Raw genomic sequence first — 20,698 nt, forward strand, 5'->3', positions numbered from 1 at the left:
CAATATAAATTGTTGAATATAATTGTAATAAAGGCCAAAAAAAAAAATAACAAAAACAAATTAAAAATTTACCTACACAGAAAGCTAAAGATAAATCTTAATTTATTCTTTTAAATCGAAAGTTTCGAAAAAAAACTGTAATTTGTACGAGGTAATTTAAGCAACTGTAAGCTTGTCTAGACAACATTAGTTTACAATAAAAACTGTGAATCTGGCAACATTTTTCATAAGACAAATGAAAGACAGATGGCAAGATCGTTCGAACGACTTTTATTATTCTATAGAATATATATAATATGTTATAACATAAAAGTCTTAGAAGAAACCTCTCTCATTTACCACTCGTGCGGAAAAGCTATTTTGAGAGAGAACACTTGTATGTCGCTGCAACAGTCGCAATGGCCGGATGAGCAAAGCACGGGATTCGAGAGATCCGAGTCCGAGCGGAATTTTATTTTTCTTTTTTTAGTGTAATTTTTTTTTCTTATTTAATTTAAATTTTAGATTTTATTGTTTTAAAAAGAAAAATATATATCTTTTAATTTCATTTAATGTTTAGTGACCTATTTATTTAATTTTTTTCTTTCTTAGGATATTTTTTTGTGAATTTTTAGGAACTAAATAAAATAATATAAGACGATTTTTTTAATTAAATGTTTTTCTTTATTTGGTCTAGTTTTCTTTTACTTTTTAAATTTTATTTTTTAAGAAAACTTTTATTTTTATTTTCTTTAATTTTTAGAAACTTATTTCATTTATTTTTTCTTCTTTTTTTTCTTCTTTTTTTAATTACATTTGTTTTTCCTTTGTTAATTTCATTTTCATGTTGTTTTTACATTTTATTATTTTCAAAATTAAAAAAAATGAATTCATTTTAATTTTAGGATCTTATTTTTTTAATTTAGTTTCCTTTTAATTGTTACCTTTTTTTTAATAAAAATATTATTTTAAGTTATTTAATTTTTGAGTAGATGCTATTTTCTTCTTCTTTTGATTTAATTTAAGTGAAATAACTTCGTTTTATTTACACAGACAAGCCTTTCACAAACTAAAACTTCACGAAGTGTAAATATTCATCGGATATATAGAAATGAAATATACTTAAATAATTTTTTCTATTTTTAACCGACTTCCAAAAAAGGAGGAGGTTATCAGTTCGTCGGAATATTTTTTTATTTTTATTTTTATTTTTTTTTTTTATGTATGTTACCGCGTAACTTTGGACCACGTCAACCGATTTCGATAATTCATAGGTGGTCCCGTACTAATCTGGTTAAGATCCGATCCGTGGATCATGATATATATATATATATATATATATATATATATATATATTTATATATGAGGGTTGAAGTCGGTTTTTTCTTTGCTCAAAATTACTTGTTCTAATTAATTTTTTGATTTCATTTCTTTAATTCATTTAATTCTTTCAATTTCATTTAATTTTAAAAAATACTTTTTTTTTATTCTTGCTTAATTTTTTTTATGATTTTTCTCTCTTTAATTTATTACTTCTTATTGTTTTAGAAAGAAAAATACATATTTTTTTAATTAAAAAATAAAATTACTGCTCAAAGAATAGCATAACGCTTTCAATTAGTCTTAAGAAAAACAGCAAAAGGCTTTCAAGATAGTTGCCGGTCTTTCGAAAGACTGTGGTGTTTTGAAAGACAGTTGCCAGAATTCCTCTTTAAGGCGCATCATATTTTATTTATATACTTTTAAATTATTTGAAAGTGTACGAAAATAACATTACATGGACGCGCATCTCTTACTTTATTTGCAAAACGCGAAATATTTCCTCGAACTATTTTTTTAAATATTTTAACTTCGCCAAAAGTACATGCAGTAACATTGCTCACGACATCCGTCGTATTTCCTGTGCTAAGCGGCAACAAGGCAAGCATTTTGGCGAAATTGCTACCACTTTCGTTTGCAAGTTAATTCCTTACGAGAGCGAAAAAGTAGACAACGAAAATAAACAACAGTAAAAATAAAAAAAGAGTTGCAAAAAAAAAATACGCATATAAAATACGAATTTATTTACGATTGTCTATCTACGATTTTATTTTACTTTTGTGTGTTGTAAATACAAGCAGCCGTTGCTCCAATTTTCGCAGATTTAGCAAGCGCGTATTACTTTACTTATGTACTTTCAATGACAATCATTAAATTTAATTTACCCATTCATTTTCGTGTTAACAACACTGGTAGGTAATTCCGTCCATCGTTTCACTTTTTCGTTTGCATTTCACACACTCTCAATTTCTTCCTTTCCACCACAAATCGTAAGTCGCGCAATATGGGTCATTTGCAGAGGTGATACGATATCGTCGCTGAATTATGTGTGAATGTACATATATGTAAGTAAGTAGGCTGCAAACAGCTGTTGCAAATCCTGGGCGTATGTGGTGAATGTTACTTACTAACTATTTATTTTTGAACTTTCATTTTGAATGTGAGTGCTAATTTACTTAGTAAATAAATAAATAATTACTGAGCGTAGTCTGCTTAGACATTCAAATGATCTCAAATGTCAACCGTTCAGCCGTCTGACTTTTCTTTTGCTATCACCCACAAGTTACTTCATTTTCTGCACAATGCGCACAGCAGCACATTCTTGCATCACACACGTCAATGAAATGCATTTCGCATAATCTTTCATTTTCCATTTTCCCCTTTCCTTTACATATTCATGATGTCATCATGCCTAGTCGCCGTTCTCCATCGCACTTTCCACGCGCGCCTTTTTTTTCTTTCTTGCTTAACTACTCGTATTTGACAATCATTTTGCATTCCGTGCACTATTACCGGTTACATGCAATTTGCATGCACACACACGCGCGCGTAAGCATTCTCACTCACATGTATGTATGTAAGTATACGTGCCGGCACCGTACCACACTAAATGTTGCAACAACGCTGCGCTATTGGATTTCTTCGCCTGCCAAACACCGCGCCAACAAACCAACAATGAACTAAGCAGCCCGCGCACTGAATGCACTCATTTTAGTTAGTCACCGTTTTCGTTGTTGTTGTTGTTGTTGTTGTTGCTGTTGTTGTTGTTAAAAACATGGTGCAACATTTTGTTTCTAGAAGCAATCACTTTGAGTGTCGGCAACAATTGATTTCATGTGTTGCAATATATAATAGTGATTGCTCTGCTTTATGGTTTTGTTGTTTGTTGGGTTAAATTCAACGGCTCTCAATGCGAGTGTGAATACTAGTACTAAGCTGCAACTGCATACTCGTACATACACAGGTATATGTATATAAATGAGCAATTGTCGAGGCGTTAAGGTAACTTAAATTGCTCCTTCTTTCAATTAGTTTTCTTTTGCCATAAATTGCCTAAGGCATAGTATTTAGAATCGAGTCTTGTGGAAGCATAAAACATTTACACTTTATGTTTTCTTTGAAAATATAATAACAATAGTAAGGCTACAATTCCGACGACAGATCTATTTAACGGAAAATATAAGTTGGTGATTATCTCCATACATTTTTCGGCTTTAAAAAACTTGTAGGGAAATACTTATATCGCTACCATTGATCGCAGACCACTCGCAACCTATCTTTTTCGTGAATAAATTTCAATTCTAGTCCTTCACTAACTCTATGTTAGCATACACTTTTGCAGTCACATACCCCTCTCTCTTAAGACGACTAGAGTGTTAAGGTGACTTTTAGCATAAAGAGACCTTAAAGTATGCAACATGTGCCAATTTTGGAGTAAACGGACTATTGCGGGCCGACCACAATCTTCGATAGATCGAAGACGTTCTGGAACCCAAAGGCTCTTTTCAGTACTACCCTGACGAATCCAAGATCGCATGGAGAGTGTTAGTACTCGGTAAAACTAGATTTACAACAGTCATTCCGCCTGCCGGACCATTGTAGCGTCTCCCAATTCGAGGTAGCGGCCATGCAGAAGGCTGCCGAATGTTTTGAAGGACAGCAAAAATATCTATGTATATTTACCCAGACTGTCAGGCAGATCTGAATTCTGTCACAAATAACTCGGAATGTATAGTGATTTGCGGCAAATCACTTAAAGTGTTAGCAGAGCAATTCAATCTTTTGTCTGGTATGGGTGCCGGGACACAGAAGTATGCAAGAAAGGGAAAAGCTTAGACATGCCGTTCGCTGCCTACAAGCCCAATATACAAGTATTCTTCTTCACAGAAGCAGACGCAAGAGAGATTTCTTGTGGCACCGTAACAGGTCCGATTGAGGACCTAAGTGTTCTGTATAACTTACTAACCGATATTGACTTATATTTCGTCGGAAGAATAGAATATCACCCTATTCGGCAGCCGGTTCTAAAACACCCTAGCTCACTATAAATGCAATATTTCGGCAGCTGAGATATGGCGTTCTTCAACCAAATTCTGAAATAAGGCCTTTTTCAACCGTTTGCTGAGATAGGACGTTTTCGAATTGGCTGTCGAGATAGGGCGATCTTCCACTCAGCCGTCGATGTTCAATACCATTTAACTGCAATTTTCAAAAAAACTGGTTTCTGTTTTCGGAACCCATGTCATTATTTGCTTATTCTTACAAATAGGCAATTCCATTCACAAACAATTTATAAGGTTAGCGTTAACGGCGTAGTTGACAATTAAGCCTAAGTTGGATGAAAATTGCTGATATATTCACTCCTCAAACGTCTGTTGGGGAAGACAATAAGAGGTATTTTGAGGTTAGGATATGTCAAAAGTCTGACGTGATAGAGCAACTCTGCGTCCAGATTTGGATTCTGCATCAGAAAATCCACCAGAAACGATGTGTTTAAATCAGGTGGTAAAATTTTGTTGAACTGTGTAGTTGAGAACCCTAATTTACTCCTGATTAATGCTTACAACAGTTTCTTAACAATAAATGAAATTGTTGTATTTCTGGTAATATTACAAAAATGTAGATTTATTACATTTTCTTAACTATATTTTGACACATACGATTTGAATTATCTAATTCCCGGAATTAAAGTTGAATTTGATCTTCTAAACAGTTGGCAACCGTCCCACATGTTGTTTACGCATAAAGCTTTCTCAAAACCATTCGATTAATAGCCATATTGCAGCAGTCCATTTAACTTAATTGAATTTAATTTCCAACAGATGGCAACACTTTTAATATTCTAACCCAGATATAAAACATCTGCTCGCCAAGACGAACACGTAGGTACGCGTGTTCTTACAAACTTGAAGCAACTTTTTTTTTTTGTTTTTTTTTTGTATAATAACATTGGTTTACAGCAAAAAATGTTCTGTGGATGCCACTATCCAATTCCCACGTAGAATTGCTCGGTGATTCCGAAAATGGAGTTAATTTTTTTCTATGGATACGTTTTCAAGATATTTTCAATTTACCTCTTACCGAACCAATTTAACAATCTCAATATAAAAAATACGGCAAATGAGAGCTAATAAAACCATCACTTTCCGATAGGACTTATAGTTTCTGACAAATTAATTAATCATTCCAGTTTTTTTTTTATTTTTTTAATGAAAAAATTAAAAAAAAATCCAAATTTTAACAGAAGACAAATTTAACAAATAACAGGTTCTGTGCCAAATTTTTGCATTGCTATAGCTTTTTCTATTACAAAAAAAATCAAGTTACTATTGAAGAAAATCCATGAATAAATAAGAAATAATGAGTGGTCAAATGAAAATACGCAACGATTTTTTGTATGAAAAATGAGCAGAAAAGAAAGTTACTCATACGCCACGTACACCTGAGTGACACGCTTTTCTACTCATATTTCATGCACAAAATCTTTGCGCATTATCATTGACCACTCATTATTTCTTATTTATCCATCAATTTTCTTCAGCAGTAACTTAATTTTTGTTTGTTTGTTACAGAACAGGCTTTAGCACAGATGCAAAAATTTGTCACAGAACCTGTTTTTTTTTTTAATTTTTCTTCTGTTAAAGTTCGATTTTTTTTTTAATTTTTTCATTCAAAAAAAAACAAAAAAAACGGGAATGATAATTTGTCAGAAACTATCAGTCCTATCGGAAAGTAATGTATATATGGTTTATGGAGAATTACATTAGCTTTGATCAGATTTTTAAAGTGGTTCGTAAGATATACATGATTAAGTGGAACTACTTTTTGATCTGAGCTGAATAACGGTAAATTGAAAATATCTCGAAAACGTATCCATAGAAAAAAAATTAACTCGATTTTCGGAATCACCGGCAATTCTACATAGAAACTGGATAGTGGCGTCTGGACAACACAAAACCAAACTAAAATTTGTGATCCAGTGTAATTCGACATCCCACCATGTTTACTTGATTTTGAACATTTACCATTCTAATTGTCTAAACACGTTTTTTCCGAAAAAAATAATAATTTTGGCCGCATAAATCGGCCAAATACCCCTATGAGCGGCGTACATAGGAGTTTAGTTTTCGCACAGCACAATTCTTTTTCACACTCCACCTATCCCTTAAAGTCTAGGCCTACGAATAACTTATTTCGTTCCAGCAAATGGGGTGTTGGTGAGTTTGTCGAAATCCAGAAATTGCTGCGGTAGTACCAAAATTAAAAGTTTCTGTTTCTTCTATCATGCCTTTTCCTTGAACATTTGATGTGGTGCCCAAAAAAAAAATACAATTTTTCAAAATAAACTTGGCGCCATTTCCTTCATAAATAAATAAAAAATCAACAATCGTATCGTGACCTAGCTATTACGGACAAATGACAAATGGCATTTGACGAGACCATCATAGATTCCACGGTTAGCCCGTCAAAGTCACCAACACGTCAGCGACCTGTCAAATTCTTAAAAACTAGTTAATTAGCAGTCGACTAAATTTGCATATGAAAAACCCGAAAGCGCAGCTAATCCAAGAGTGTAGCAAGCACAGCCATGGCTTAGGATGTCCGCACAGACACGTTCATTTTCCACACATGGCTTGGCACTGAAGTGAGCCAAAAATTGTAAGGCGTTGCTGGCAAACAGAATCAACAACCATCGCATCAATGACATTTGGCAGCAGAATTACTTTGTTTACACGCTGTAAAGTTACAAATTTAGATATGACAGGCGATCATGTGAATTAAATTTGTTTGTATATACAGGGACTCAAATAAATGACCACGTGTTGATCTCTTTTTTTTTTAATATTCCTAATGTTTATTGAGGCAAATTTTTATTGTTATTTTCTATAAAAAATACCACCCAAGCTTTAATTATAAACATATATGTAAATCACAGTTTAAAAGTTTATTCAAAATTTAGGAAAATTCAACAAATTTCCATCAAAATTTTCTTTAGACCTTTTTAGGGTATGCAGTTTCATAGCTCATACATTTTTTGTATAATGAAGTGCGAGTTTCATCCGTTAAAAAAAAATGCGTTGTTTTTGAGGATTTTTTTTTTTTTTTTTTTGAGACTGCTTTTGCCGTTTTTTTTTTTATATAACAAGTGCATTTTACAAAAACTGGCGTTGATTTTTTTTTAATTTTGTTGCGAACAGCCTCTTGCGTTTTACTTCATAGAAAGTGTCATGCTTATATGGTAAAAAATTGCAAAAATCCGTCACAAAAAAAATTCTCAAAACACAACGGAAATATTTTGCCGTTTGAAACTTGCAATTTATTAGATTATAATTGTATAAAACTGCATTTTCCAAAGATTCAGATTTAAAAGCTGAAATTTGTATGGAACTTTTTTGGATTTTATTAAATTTTTTATAAAATTTGATTTGATTTGATTTTGTGATTTATATGGTTTTGCTTTAAGCTTGGACAATATTTTGGTATATTTATAATTTGAATATTTAAAAAAAAAATCAACATGTGATCATTTGTTTGAGTCACTGTACATACCTACTTAAGCGCATATAACTCTGAAAAGCTCTCGATAGTGGGCAAGATGGATGAAAGAGGCAGAAGCAACAGCAGCAGCGCCGCTGGTCAAAGGGAAACAATGCACGCGTTCACATAAAAGTTTTGCCAACAATAGCCAACTGCGGTCGCAATTAACCCAGTTTTTTTGTGAATATTGTTGAATGTTTTTCGGGCTATTGTTGCAAAGAAACAAAAAATGTTGTCACACTATCAACACGCTTAATAAGCAAGTAGTAAGCAGCGTGAAAAAAATTTAACAAAAAATTTATAAGTAAAAGAAAAAATTTGCATAAAATTTAATGGTCATAAAAAAATGACAATCTGATAACGAATTGCGTTTTGTGGGTAATAATTGTGATTGAATTCGAAATGTGGATGGAAGTGCCAGAAATGACCATTCATTAAATGTGCCAGAGATATAATGATAACAACAACAACAACTAGTAAACACTTTCAATTGAATTGGCTGGCTCCTAGTTTTCGGTTATTATGTCATAACAGAAATGGACAGGTGGTGTTGGCGATACTGACAGCTATAAAATTAACGGTACAAGTGTTGAAAGATATATATAACAAGCATAAATGTGTGCTATTTGGCTATCTGGGAAGCGGGAAATATATACATACAATATATTGCAATATTTACGTAAGTGAGCAATATGCAGTAACACGACAGGTGGCATGTTACATTTTATTTATTGTTAAATATTAAATATATTGTGTACACATGTTTTACTGTTATATTTATCATTATCTTGCTTTCTTAAAATTTAAAACTCAACAAGCAACAATAACATGCAACGATAACATTGGAACGATATGAATGAAAATAAAAACTTCACGTTTGGCAAAAAACTCCGCAAAGAAAATTATATTGGAGAAGAAAAGCACAAACAACTTGTGAGAGAGCATGATTCAATAATAAAAGGTTTGCTCAGAAGACAGTTTTCTCGCGCCCTCTTGACAATATCGGCTCCCTTAGCGAGGTACTATGTGTGGGTGCGTGTGCGTGTGCAACTTTTTGTAATGGAGTGTCAAAACTCTAATCTCACTAGTGAGCAGACCTTTAATTATTGACTCATAATGGCAGAGTGCTTTTCTCTCACAAAGCTCTGAGCCAAAGCATACTGTTTTAGCCTTGAAAGGAATTAATCTTCCCCAGGTGTATGAAAGAAATTCTCTCACCCTTATCAATATCGAAGGCAATAACGATGTTGGTATCGATATGATTATTGTTATCGATTCGTTTTTTTTGGTTTCATTATTTTTTACCCACGTTGTTATCGATATTTTTAATGTTATCAACACTTTTATCGATGTTAATATGTTTGTCATTATCGGTGACGTTGTGGATGTTATTATTAATATAAAAAATATATTATACATATAAAAAACGAAATTCTCTTCAATGTCTGGTTACGACGTCACCATGTTTCCATATCCAATCCAATGAAATCACAGCTCTTCAAATAGCTTCTCCGACCAGAAAGACTGGGCCACAAGAACAGCCTTGCAAGAAACTGATCAGAAGTAACAACACAAGAATTTTGATATGTTTCCTAAACTATAGTGTACTCATCAGACAAATACACGCCTGAAATAATATTCCAATTTCCCAACGGAAATACTGCTTTAGTTCTCTTCTAATATCGTTTTATCCTATATCCCCATGTCTTTTAGGATAACCATCATGGTAGTGAATAAGACCATTTGGAAGATCTCAGGGTCACAGCAAACCCTTTCGATCGAGCAAGAATCTTCCATTACTCCCTGTTACGTTAATTTCAATCAAGAGCGAGTGTTATTAGTAAAATCGTCTAACGCAAGCTCTTGTTTGCCTTGCGACGAGTGAAAGTGAAGGTAAGTAGGAATTTATTTAAAACTATTTAATACTTAAATATTTGCTACACTCAAAAATATCAATGGCTCATCTACATGCACACAATTAATAAAAACGAAGCTGGCAGGCAAGCTCTGTAAATACCTATTTAAAAACATAGCTTGAGTTTTACAATGGCCTAATAGGTTTCGTATCGGTTCATAGTTGTTTTTGTACTTGCATATATGTACATACGAATAAAAAGTACCCAGTAGAAAATCTTGCTAAATACTACACCTTTTCCAACAGGTATTTCAGAAAAGCGCAAATGAAATTCAGAAAAACTCAAACGTATTTCAGAAAAAGCGGCCGCTGTGGTGTAGTGGTTAGCCTTGCGCGCTTCCCCTCTGAAAAACATTTGAGCTTTTCTGAAATACATTTCAGTTTTTCTGGAATACAATTGTGTTTTTTTGAAATATTTTTGGGCTTTTCTGAAACACTTTTGAGCCTTCCTGATATACATTTAAGTTTTTCTGAAATAAATTTGAACTTTTGTGAAATACATTTGTGTTTTTCTGAAAGATATGTGAGATTTTCTGAAATGCATTTACCTTATTCTGAAATACATTCGAATTTTTCTCAAATACCATTTTTTTTTTAAATACATGTGGTCTTTTCTGAATTACATTTCAGCTTTTCTGAATTGCATTTTCCCTTTCTGAAAAGCATTCGGGCTTTTCTGAAATAAATTTGTATTTTTCTGAAATGCTGTTGGAAAAGTTTTAGAGCTTTATTTTTATAAGCTTCTATTTTTTTAAAAAAGCTCCATCACGCCAAAAACTTTTTAAGAAACTTTACTACTCTTTATTAACCCACCTAATAATTTCTTTATACTTGTTTGTATAATCATCAACGCCGGCAATCTACTCTTACAACTAGACTGCAATTAGGATCTTGGGCTCGCTCACAATGCACTCAAAGCGAGTTGTGGAGTATCTGACCTCTTTTTGAGTCGCATCGGAATATTTCCTAGCCAGGCTTATAAGGGTACCAGGCCACAGTTATATCTCTTCAGGCAAACGGTGGCCATTTTAACCCACAGTGTTTGTTGAAAAAAGGGAAATGGTGCCACTACTAGGCCCACTCCAGTTTTGTTTACTTTCAGCAATCGTTAACTCGTCCAAAAAAAGCCGACTGAACATCAAAAGTACGACGCTAAAAAAACGGCGTCTTAACAATTACGTGCAAAACTTGCGAGAAATTTTGCCCCTTATTCTAATGACCTTAAATGAACAATTTTTATGTATATGTATATGTATCCATAAGTTTCTCGGCAACGGCAACTTTCGAAGTTGTATTTCTTCCAATTATCAAAAACTTTTTATTTGTCACGGGGAAAATACCGTAAAAATTATTTGTATCGTGCGACAACAGCCAAGCATTGGCTTTTTTATAAATTGTTGTTGCTTTGCTTCTTGCCGAAGCAATGAGCTTAGCCGACGACGCTTTAAAGGAATTTGAAGAAATGCGACAAGATGCAGAAAAAAACTTTCATTTGCTTTTCGAACACGCAGAAGAAGTATAAACCAACCCAGGTACAGAAATCAAAGTACCGCGATACAGCAGTCGTCAAAAGAATCGCTTTAATGTGAAAACCGGAGACGCCGAGGCATACTATCGCATTGCTTTTTACATTCCCTTCCTTGATACATATATTGCTCATTTGAAAAGCCGATTCCTAAACCATAAATCAGTTTTAAATAATTTTTTGTGTTTTGTTTCCAAAGTATGCTTTTAACGAAAAAAAAAAAAACTGAATAATTGTTTGCTTTCTATGAAAAAGTAATCGAATGCTCGAAAAAAAACTTTCTTTTGGAGGTAAAAATGTGGAAAACACGAGTTTCACACGAACATTTTCGAAATGCTCTCGAAGCATTACAAGTAGCTAATACAACGCCTTTTGGGAATGTTTTTAAGATCTTACGTATATTGGCACTTTTGCCCGTTTCAATAGCCACACCTGAACGAAGCTTTTCATGCCTGAAAAGAATTAAAACCTACTTGAGAAATACAACATGTCGAGAAAGGCTCAACGGTCTAGCTTCTATGAATATTCACAAAGATATAAATTTTTCAGTTAACGAAGAAAAATTTAATGTGTTCAAAATTATCAAAATGTTTTATAAATAAAGCGAACAATTTAACACATGATTTTAAAAATTCGTGTTTTGAAACTTTATTACGCATACTTTCTTCTAAAGAGCCTTTTTTCTAGACCCACATTAGTGAAATATTATTCTTTGACTTGAGGGGGAGTTTTCCAGAGCCGACGTCTGCCGCCTGCGAGAATTTATTCTTATTAACAGTTTTTCGCTTTCGCTTAGCAGTTACCGTTCGCTTATGGTACAAATGTGCCTCCTTAATCTAACCTAACATAACTAAAGTAAGCAAAATATAGTAGCTCGTTCTTTTGAGAAATATAAAAAAAAAATCTCCTACGTTCTACATGCCTCGTTGGCACAAGTAGATAGATATATCTGACTGGTTCAATATCTTGGCTTGATCTTGGGCAGTAAATTCCTTTTATTGAAAGCCTGGCATTCCATTGAATACTTTTTTCTGGTGCTGAATTTTCGTCGGGCAACGTTCGAGTCTACCATCAAAGGTAGTTGATTGAATTTACTGGAGGCACTGCAGAAAATTGCATCCGCTAACTAGCTGAAGAAAAGGCTGGAGGCCGCCTAGTCAGCCAAAGCTGCTAGCACTGCGGCATGGTTTTGGGGTTTACCCTTACTTAATGGATCTAAAATTTAATACTTAAGGATTCGGTTAATGCCATACCTTCATTTCAGACCCATCACCAAGACTTGACTATACAACTTTTTAGCGTTAATGGTAATAGGGGCATTGCAGCAAACTGAACGATGTATAAGCTGACGTCGTAAAAATGGCAGTTGGTATCTATAATTTAAACTCCCGAGTACATCAAAAGAGCTATCGGAGATGGAAATTTGTTGTCACATATTGAAAAACTTTAGCGAATTCCGCATCTGGATTGTATTTTGGATGTAATTTTCGAAGATAAAGGAGTTTTTTTTACTTAATTTAGGACATTATTTTAGTAACCGAAAAGAAAAACAGACATTTGTTAAAAATATTTAAATATTTAGCAAAAATATTGTATTTTGTGCTTCACTCTATTTTCGCTGCAGTTACTGGGCAGCCGATTCCCTCTGCTGTTTCAAAATCCGTCTAGTACTAGGTTTACATATAAATAAATTTACCTAATTTTCGAGCTTAACCCCGTAATCTGTAATTAGAAAAATTCATCCCTCGTTAATCTGTAATTATAAAATAATCTCATATTTAGCCATGGGTAATTGCGCAATTTTTTTGGCGCTAGCTCAATAACGCCAGCGTCACCTGTGGTGTCAGCGCATTAACCCAGCGCAATAGCGCAGTGTACTCAATTGAACACGGCGCCATCTGAGTGTCACCACAGTACCCATTGCCATACAGTGCAGTACACCATATAGTGGTGTCATGTCTATTATTTCTATAAGCGCTGAGCAACGCTTGTACCGCCAACTGAATTTAATTTCTTGGAATGTAGTAAATGCCACGATATTCTATCATTCTTGAGTAAAAGGTTTAAGTTTGCGTTCTCAACACTCAAAAGCAAAAACAAATTTTCAAAGAGTTAAGGCGAATTGTGCGTGTGCCTCTTATGTTGCCTGGTGTTAATGGCGCTGCCGCTTTCCATATACTGGTGTTGGCGCGGCAACTCCGGCTACGGTGTTAACGCAATTGCGCCGTGCAGCGCAGTGTTACCCATGCCTACTCAGATTAAACCGATAACTTTTCGGTGTCCAACCTAATTTTATTGATTTTTTTTTGCGAAGAAGAGGAGAATTGTCAAATGTAAAGAAAAGAGTTTTTTAAAGGTATCTACATATATAATACGCGAAGGAATTTTTTGTCCAGGACAAAATATCTTCACCGTTCCGTTATTTAAAAAGTTAAACCAATTATTACAAAATGGGTATCAGTCGAAATTGTTTTGAACAGCTTTGTTTCATAATTAAACTGTAGGAGGGTTGCCATCTTTTAGAAAAATCAAATCCAATTTTAATTAAGGCAATTAAGTAATAAAAATATATATGGGCACCAGATGAGAACGTTTAAGGACGTAGTAGTTTGTAAATATTTTGAAGAGGGTTGCCACCTGTTTGAAAAATCGAATTTAGTTAATTTATTTTCAATCAATTATGCTAGACAAAAGAGTGTTGAGAAATCTTTAGTTTCAACACTAAGAATATGTTTGAGGTGTTTAAAGAGGGTTGCCACCCGTTTAAAAAGTTAAATTCAAATTATTTAATAAGTTATATGAGTTACTAAACTGTTGGTATCAATCGAAATGGGTTTGACAAGGCTTTATTCCCGAACCATATTAAAAGGGTTGCCACATGTTTAAAAATTCAAATTCAACTGAATAAAACAGTTAACTAAAATATGTATCACAATGTCAGACAAAGGTAATTTAAGTAGATTTTAGCTTAAAATAATTTTTGAAGAGGGTTGCCACCTTTTTAAAAAGCTGACTATAGTTATTTTAAAATGTTGGGCGTTGTAACGCCATGCGGGTTCACTATATAAAATATTAAGTTAAAATATATTTGAATTGCTTAATATAGCAGAAAAAAAGTGATCACGGTGGCACAGAGAAGAAACTTAACTTTTCTTTTAGTAACTGATAATTAGTTCCTACTGGCTTATTGCAAATGATACAAAGGCTGTTTTTCAAAAACAAGTCTGAACAATTGCAAATTTCAATTAAAAAAATTGGGCATGGCTACGTTTATAGAGGTCATCGAAATAACTCGGCTTTATTAAACAAATTAGTGAATATTAAATAGTTTACAATAGAAAAATAACTCGAGTCTAGAGAATTTAAAAACTAGTCCGACCTGAGAAATTTACATATGAATTCTAATGTAAAATTCTCCGTTTAATTCGAATACGAAATCAGAATGTGAGAAAGTATAAAAGTTTTTTTTCCGGTTTTCTAAATCTTACTTAGCTGCATGTTTCTTTGGAAATAAATAGTTAAATAGTCTTTAGTTTCTTTTTGCATTAGCAAAGCCTAATAAATTTTCTGTAATTTCTGTTAACCTCAGTTTTCAACTGGATTAGTAGTTTAGCAGTTCATTTATTCATAGAAAGTTTTGCATACTTTTTAAGACAATTTCCAAAATAAATATTCTTTCAACAAGCATCAATATTAAGAAATGTCAGAAAAAAGACGTCAAAGTATGATCTTATGTAAATACAATAAGATCCTGCTTATCTACACCGAATTTAAATGTAGCAGTTATGAGAACTTAAGTTAAAATCAGGGACCGTAACAGTTACAATTTTTATTAAAAAAATCACTCTTTAACAATTATTTTTTGACTTTTATTTAATTACTCTTTAAATAACCGTTATTTCTGACTTTTATTTTATAAAACGAAAATAACAATTATTCTTGATTTTTATTTAAATAATCCGCAAATAACAGTTATTTTTGATTTTTAACTTATATGTCTTAAATAACAGTTATCGAAGACTTTTATTTATGAAAGTCATAAATAAAAATCAGTCACTGATCTTTATTTTTTCAATCATACTTATAAAAGTCATTTGAATAAGTCGTAGTAAACTTTTGTTTTCCAACACCTTCTTAACTGCGAAAACATGTTAATGACTTTTATACGATTGATTTAAAAAGCAAAAGTCGGTCACTGATTTATATTAATGAATTTTAAAAGTAAAAGTCACTGACTGATTTTTATTGATGACTTTTATAAATAAAACTCTTTAATAACTGTTATCTAAGCCATATAATATAAAAATCAAAAATAATTGTTATTTTGGATTTATAATATAAAAATCAAATATAATTGTTATATTTTTAAATTTTGCATAAAAATTGCAAATAAAAATTTATTTTCAAATTTGAGTCTCGGTGCAAAACGAAATCGATTGGTATGTTTCACTTAGTTGTAGAACATTTCCTTCATAGTGAATTTTTGCATGACAGTTTTTATCAATAACTGTTATGTTCGGTCCCTGGTTAAAATACATACATACAAAAGCTTTTCTTGCAATTTTATGATTTTAAATTTTAGCTAAAGTTTGAACTACAGGTATTAATGAAATGTTGATTTTTGTACACAAAAAAAAAATTTTTTTTTGGAAATCGGCAATGGCAGATGAAGACAAACCTCTAAAACTGTGTTATTGAACGAAAATTCTCCAATGTGATTATTAGAAAAAACGCACAAACAATAACAATGAATTAATTTAAATACATATTCATGCAAAAATTACATCAGTCAGTGACATCAGTCAATGCTGCTAAAATATGGCTCAACAAGTATTTAAAGCACACATACTTTCCACCCCATTGCACCTACAAATTCATTCACATCATATTTTCCAACTGCTACCACACCCTGCGCTTCAGCACTCAAACAAACATACTACTCGTAGTTTATCTGCTTATCCAATCCAATGTCGTCGTCGTTAAATGCATCAGAGCACGAATGATCGAGTCAGAGCAGTATAAACATATTTACTTGCTTTAACATTGCAGCTGCTGGCGGGTGCCGTATGAAAAGCAGTTTACTGGGTCAGAAAGACCGCGGACTTTGGCAGCACTGGCTACACAAAGTGACCAAAGTCAACGAAAAACGTAAACAAGTAAATAACAATAAATACATATGTACATACTTGCGAATACATATACAAATATTGAAATAAATGCGATAAAAAGGAATTATAAGTGGAAAGAGGCAATTAAAAACAAAGCATGGCATTGTAGAAAATGCTAACAATAGTCACACATTGTGTATACCGTTAACTCTGGTAAGTAAACACACATCTAAGACAGCTCTGCTGTGTAAGAAGTAATTGTGTCAAGTTAAAACAGAGCAAAGTAAAGAAAGTCAAAATAGAAATGGCTACAATTTCACAGCAGCTAGCATTTTCCACTTTCAATTTCAACCGCAACAGCGTGGAATGTGCATATGTATGTATGTATGTGTAAATAAGTATATTTGAAACCAATGTAGGAGGAAATAAATAGCAGTTTGCTCTACAAAAGCTTGCAGAAAGTAGAGATGTAAAGACGTAATAATGAAAATCGAAAGTGTAAGGTGGCATGCATGGCAGACGAAATTACATTTCAAGGCTAAGGGAAGAGTGCTACAGTTGAAAAATGCTACTGTACAACTACTGACCTACACATGGTGGCACACTTATCTTAAACAATGCATTACCTTCAGTTTTGCATAAAGAAGAAGATTACATTGCCAAATTGTACTTAAATGAAAACTTAAAAAAGATATATGTACGAAATGAAAACTTAAAAAAGGTATATGTACGAAAAAAAGTTAAAACGAAAACTCGTTTTCATATTCCCCTAGTTGTGTACGTAACGTACATATATACCCCCTAGCACCATACACAGTCAGCTAACACACTTACTCGCAGGCCTTAACTTAAAAGTCATATTTTTTACAAGTATATACATAAATATTGGCGTGCAATATTTTTCTAGAGTATATATATTATATACATATTAATTTCTTCATGACTTTCATGTATGTATGTATATGAGAATTTCAGAATAAATTTCGTGTGTTCCAGTAAAAATTGTAAAATTGTAATTTTTGTTTCGCAAATCTTCGTCATCTTATAACACCGTGCGACAAAAACAAAAAAATTGGAAAACACACGAAAGAATCGATATACTCACGAAACCAAATGTAGAACAGCTGTGTTCTTAGTTTTTCACTCTGAAGTCAGGATTTTTTTTTTTTTCAAAGGACTTTGAAATTTTAATAATATGATTAATTCAAAAATCTATTTTAAAAAATAAATGCAATGTAGAATAACAATATAGGCACCAGATGAGAGAGAAAATTCTGTAGAATTTAAAAACAATAAATTTGTTTGGTTTACAAGGACGAATTGGTATTGAACTTAAAAAGGAAGCTAATAAATATTGCAGGAGGAAATCCGATGATGATGAGGCATGTATATTAGGCCTCAAACAATAATTTTTCGAAAATAAATATTGCAAATTTTGAAGGATATTTAAGGACAAAATTTGTAAAAAAACATTTTTCATGCCCATTCGTCCTTATGGACCAAAAAATGTATTCTGTTATATATACAGATTTTTTTCTTTCATATGATACCCTTATTGTTATACTACATTGCACTGAATTTTTTAAATATTTTTTTTTGAAAAAATCATATTTTTTAAATTTCAAAGTTCTTTTAAAAAATATCTTGTAACCATAGTTTCGCGGGTAAATTAATTTTTTTTTTTTTTTGCAAAATTTACTGTCGTACGGTGTGATCAATGTATCTTATTTTTATTTTTTCATTTGGTGGCACACTAGTTTTATTACTCTAGGTTGGTTCGTTTTAACAAGAAAAACATTTTCACTGTTTGATTATTTCCAGTGGTCGCCTTTCGCACTCACCTCACTAAACACTTTAGTTTCCGCTTAAAGGAAAAACGTTTGCTAGTATTTTAAAATTCACAACCGGTGTTTTTGGTTTTTTATTTAAACTTTAAGTCTAACAGCAGAGATATATATATATATGCCTGTAATTCCACGAATTAGTTTAAAAGGGCGCGTTGTCCGACTGTAGTAGCTGAACTGCCTTCGGTGGTAATTTTTGCGAGGATGGTAGGCGGCCGTGGGCGCTCGGTAATAATTTTCGGAGTCGCTTCGACTCCACTGCCGCCAAAGGATGCGCTCACGGCCGCTGAATAAGGTTTAAGCGGCGGCTTAAACACTGTTCAATGTTGAAATTTTCAATTTTCTTAAACTTTTAAAATCAAATAATCGTTAAATTTCAAAAATTACAAAATAGCTGCGACAGATATTCTGCATATTTCTGCTATTTTTTTAACCGACTTCCAAAAAAGGAGGAGGTTATTAGTTCGTTGGAATATTTTGTTTTTCTTTTATTATTTTTATTTTTTTTTTTGTTTATGTATATTACCGCATAACTTTGGACCACGTCAACCGATTTCGAAAATTGTTTTCGCATCGGAAAGGGAGTGTCTCAGAGGTGGTCCCATACTAATCTGGTTTAGGTCCGATCATTGGATCATTAAATATATATAGATATATATACATTTTTTTAAGTCGGTTTTTTTTTGCTAAAAATTACTTATTTTTAATTCGGTTGCACACTCTGCAAACTTCACAGATAACTTTCATTGCCTCTAATATGAATATTCTATTTGAAAACTTCCCAAAGTTATTAAAAAAAAAATAAAAACAATTATGATTTTTTCAAGTGCCAATGAAAGAAATGGGTTATTTCGGGACTTCTTCGCCTAAATAAACGTTTTAAGGCTAAAATTTTTCAAATAATCTTCGATACAGTGCGGAAACTTATAATGCAGGATGCGTACGTGATTCACAGTGAGATATACATACTTATGTTGGGAGGTCACCTCAGGCGTTGTCATAAGAAGCTTCAATATCATATTGCTTGGGCACTTGAACGGGAAATGCAAGTGCTCACGGCTCAAGAAAACTTGCTCAATTCATATGATGCAAAGAAACTTTTAAATAATGCGAGAGTGACGAATACCGAAAGAAAACAGCAATTAGCTGCACGGGCCTTTGAAGAGTCAAATCCAACAAAATTTATTCGAGAAAAAACAATTCAAAACTAATTCTGTACGTTTTCTTCGACTTAAATGGCTGCTCTGCCTTTGGAGAAATACTGAACAGACAAGTGTGGGGGGTATACAAACGGAAGTTAGAAACCCTACTTTATAAACTCGAAAAGCATGAAGACGAAAGTTCTCCTCCTAGATCGAATCAAGCAATCATTATTAGTAAACACATTGACTTGATGCATGGAACATCCGCCGTCTAATTAGCCTCACGCCCATATTTTGTCCACATATCCAAATAGTTTTGTCGCCAACATTTTTCGAGACACCGAAAAGCCATTGAAGCATTCAAAACTTATACTTGGCTTCGAAGATACCTAAATCTGTATAAAAAAATTCATGGAGACTTTTTTCAAAAACACTAAAGCCAATTTCAGTGATACAATTTTTTTTTTCGTGGTTTAACGCTCGTTACGATGAATTTTTAAATTTAGTGAATCCACATATTAATATTTCCCCCAAATATTTTAATTCTATTACTCACTTGATGTAGGGTATATTCGCTGGAATGTGATATTTTGCTCCCAAATCAAAGTCTTTCTCTGAACGTAGCACTGGCGGTTTAATTCCCCCATAGCGCTCCCTAAAAGAGAGATTGGGAATTTTAGAAAACTTTTCACGAGAGAGCAGTACAGAGTGCAACAAAACGTAACGGTTATGATCTTAATAACTAAAATCCCGATTAATTAGATTTGTATTTTTCCAATCTCTAACCCTTATTTTATGATTTTTATATTTTAAATCAATAATAATGGTTTTTTTCTGATTTTTATTTTTTTCGAACATATTTAACCGTCATTTTCAGATTTAATTTTGTAGAGCATAAAAGATGGCAATCGGTTATAGAAACTCAGTATCGATTATAACGAAAAACAATCACATAATAACGATTAAATTTTACCAAAAAAAAAAATAAAAATAAAAAATTAAGATTTTGCAGTCGTCTAAATATGTATAAAAATCTTATTATTAAGATTATTTTGGGTCCTTAGTTATTTGATCGAATTAAACATATTAAAATATAAATTTTCTGTTTCATAATCGATACTGTCATCGATAAATTTATCTATACATTGTTATCGATATCGGTACCCATACCCATCAAAATATTTATCCAATTACGGTATATTTTTAATATCTCTATCTCATTATTTTAATATCTCTATATCTTTATCGAACTCCTAGCCTTTTTCCTCGATATATTTACTGATATATTAACCGATATTCCTGTCAATATATGTGCTCTTATTGTTTTT

General features: G+C 32.6%; 1 protein-coding gene across 1 annotated transcript in view; it reads right to left on the minus strand.

Moving 5' to 3' along the window:
- The window catches only part of LOC118735544 (angiotensin-converting enzyme), a gene marked incomplete in the record, with an annotated part of 223,323 nt that overhangs the window by 191,994 nt on the left and 10,631 nt on the right, over nt 1-20,698 (minus strand). Inside the window, 1 exon segment of the mRNA XM_036465350.1 lies at nt 19,927-20,025. Coding sequence (XP_036321243.1) covers nt 19,927-20,025 — 99 coding nt within the window.

The sequence above is a fragment of the Rhagoletis pomonella genome, unplaced genomic scaffold, assembly GCF_013731165.1.
Source record: "Rhagoletis pomonella isolate Grant_MI unplaced genomic scaffold, Rhpom_1.0 Rhpom_scaffold_00003, whole genome shotgun sequence".
Classification (NCBI taxonomy): Eukaryota; Metazoa; Arthropoda; class Insecta; order Diptera; family Tephritidae; genus Rhagoletis; species Rhagoletis pomonella.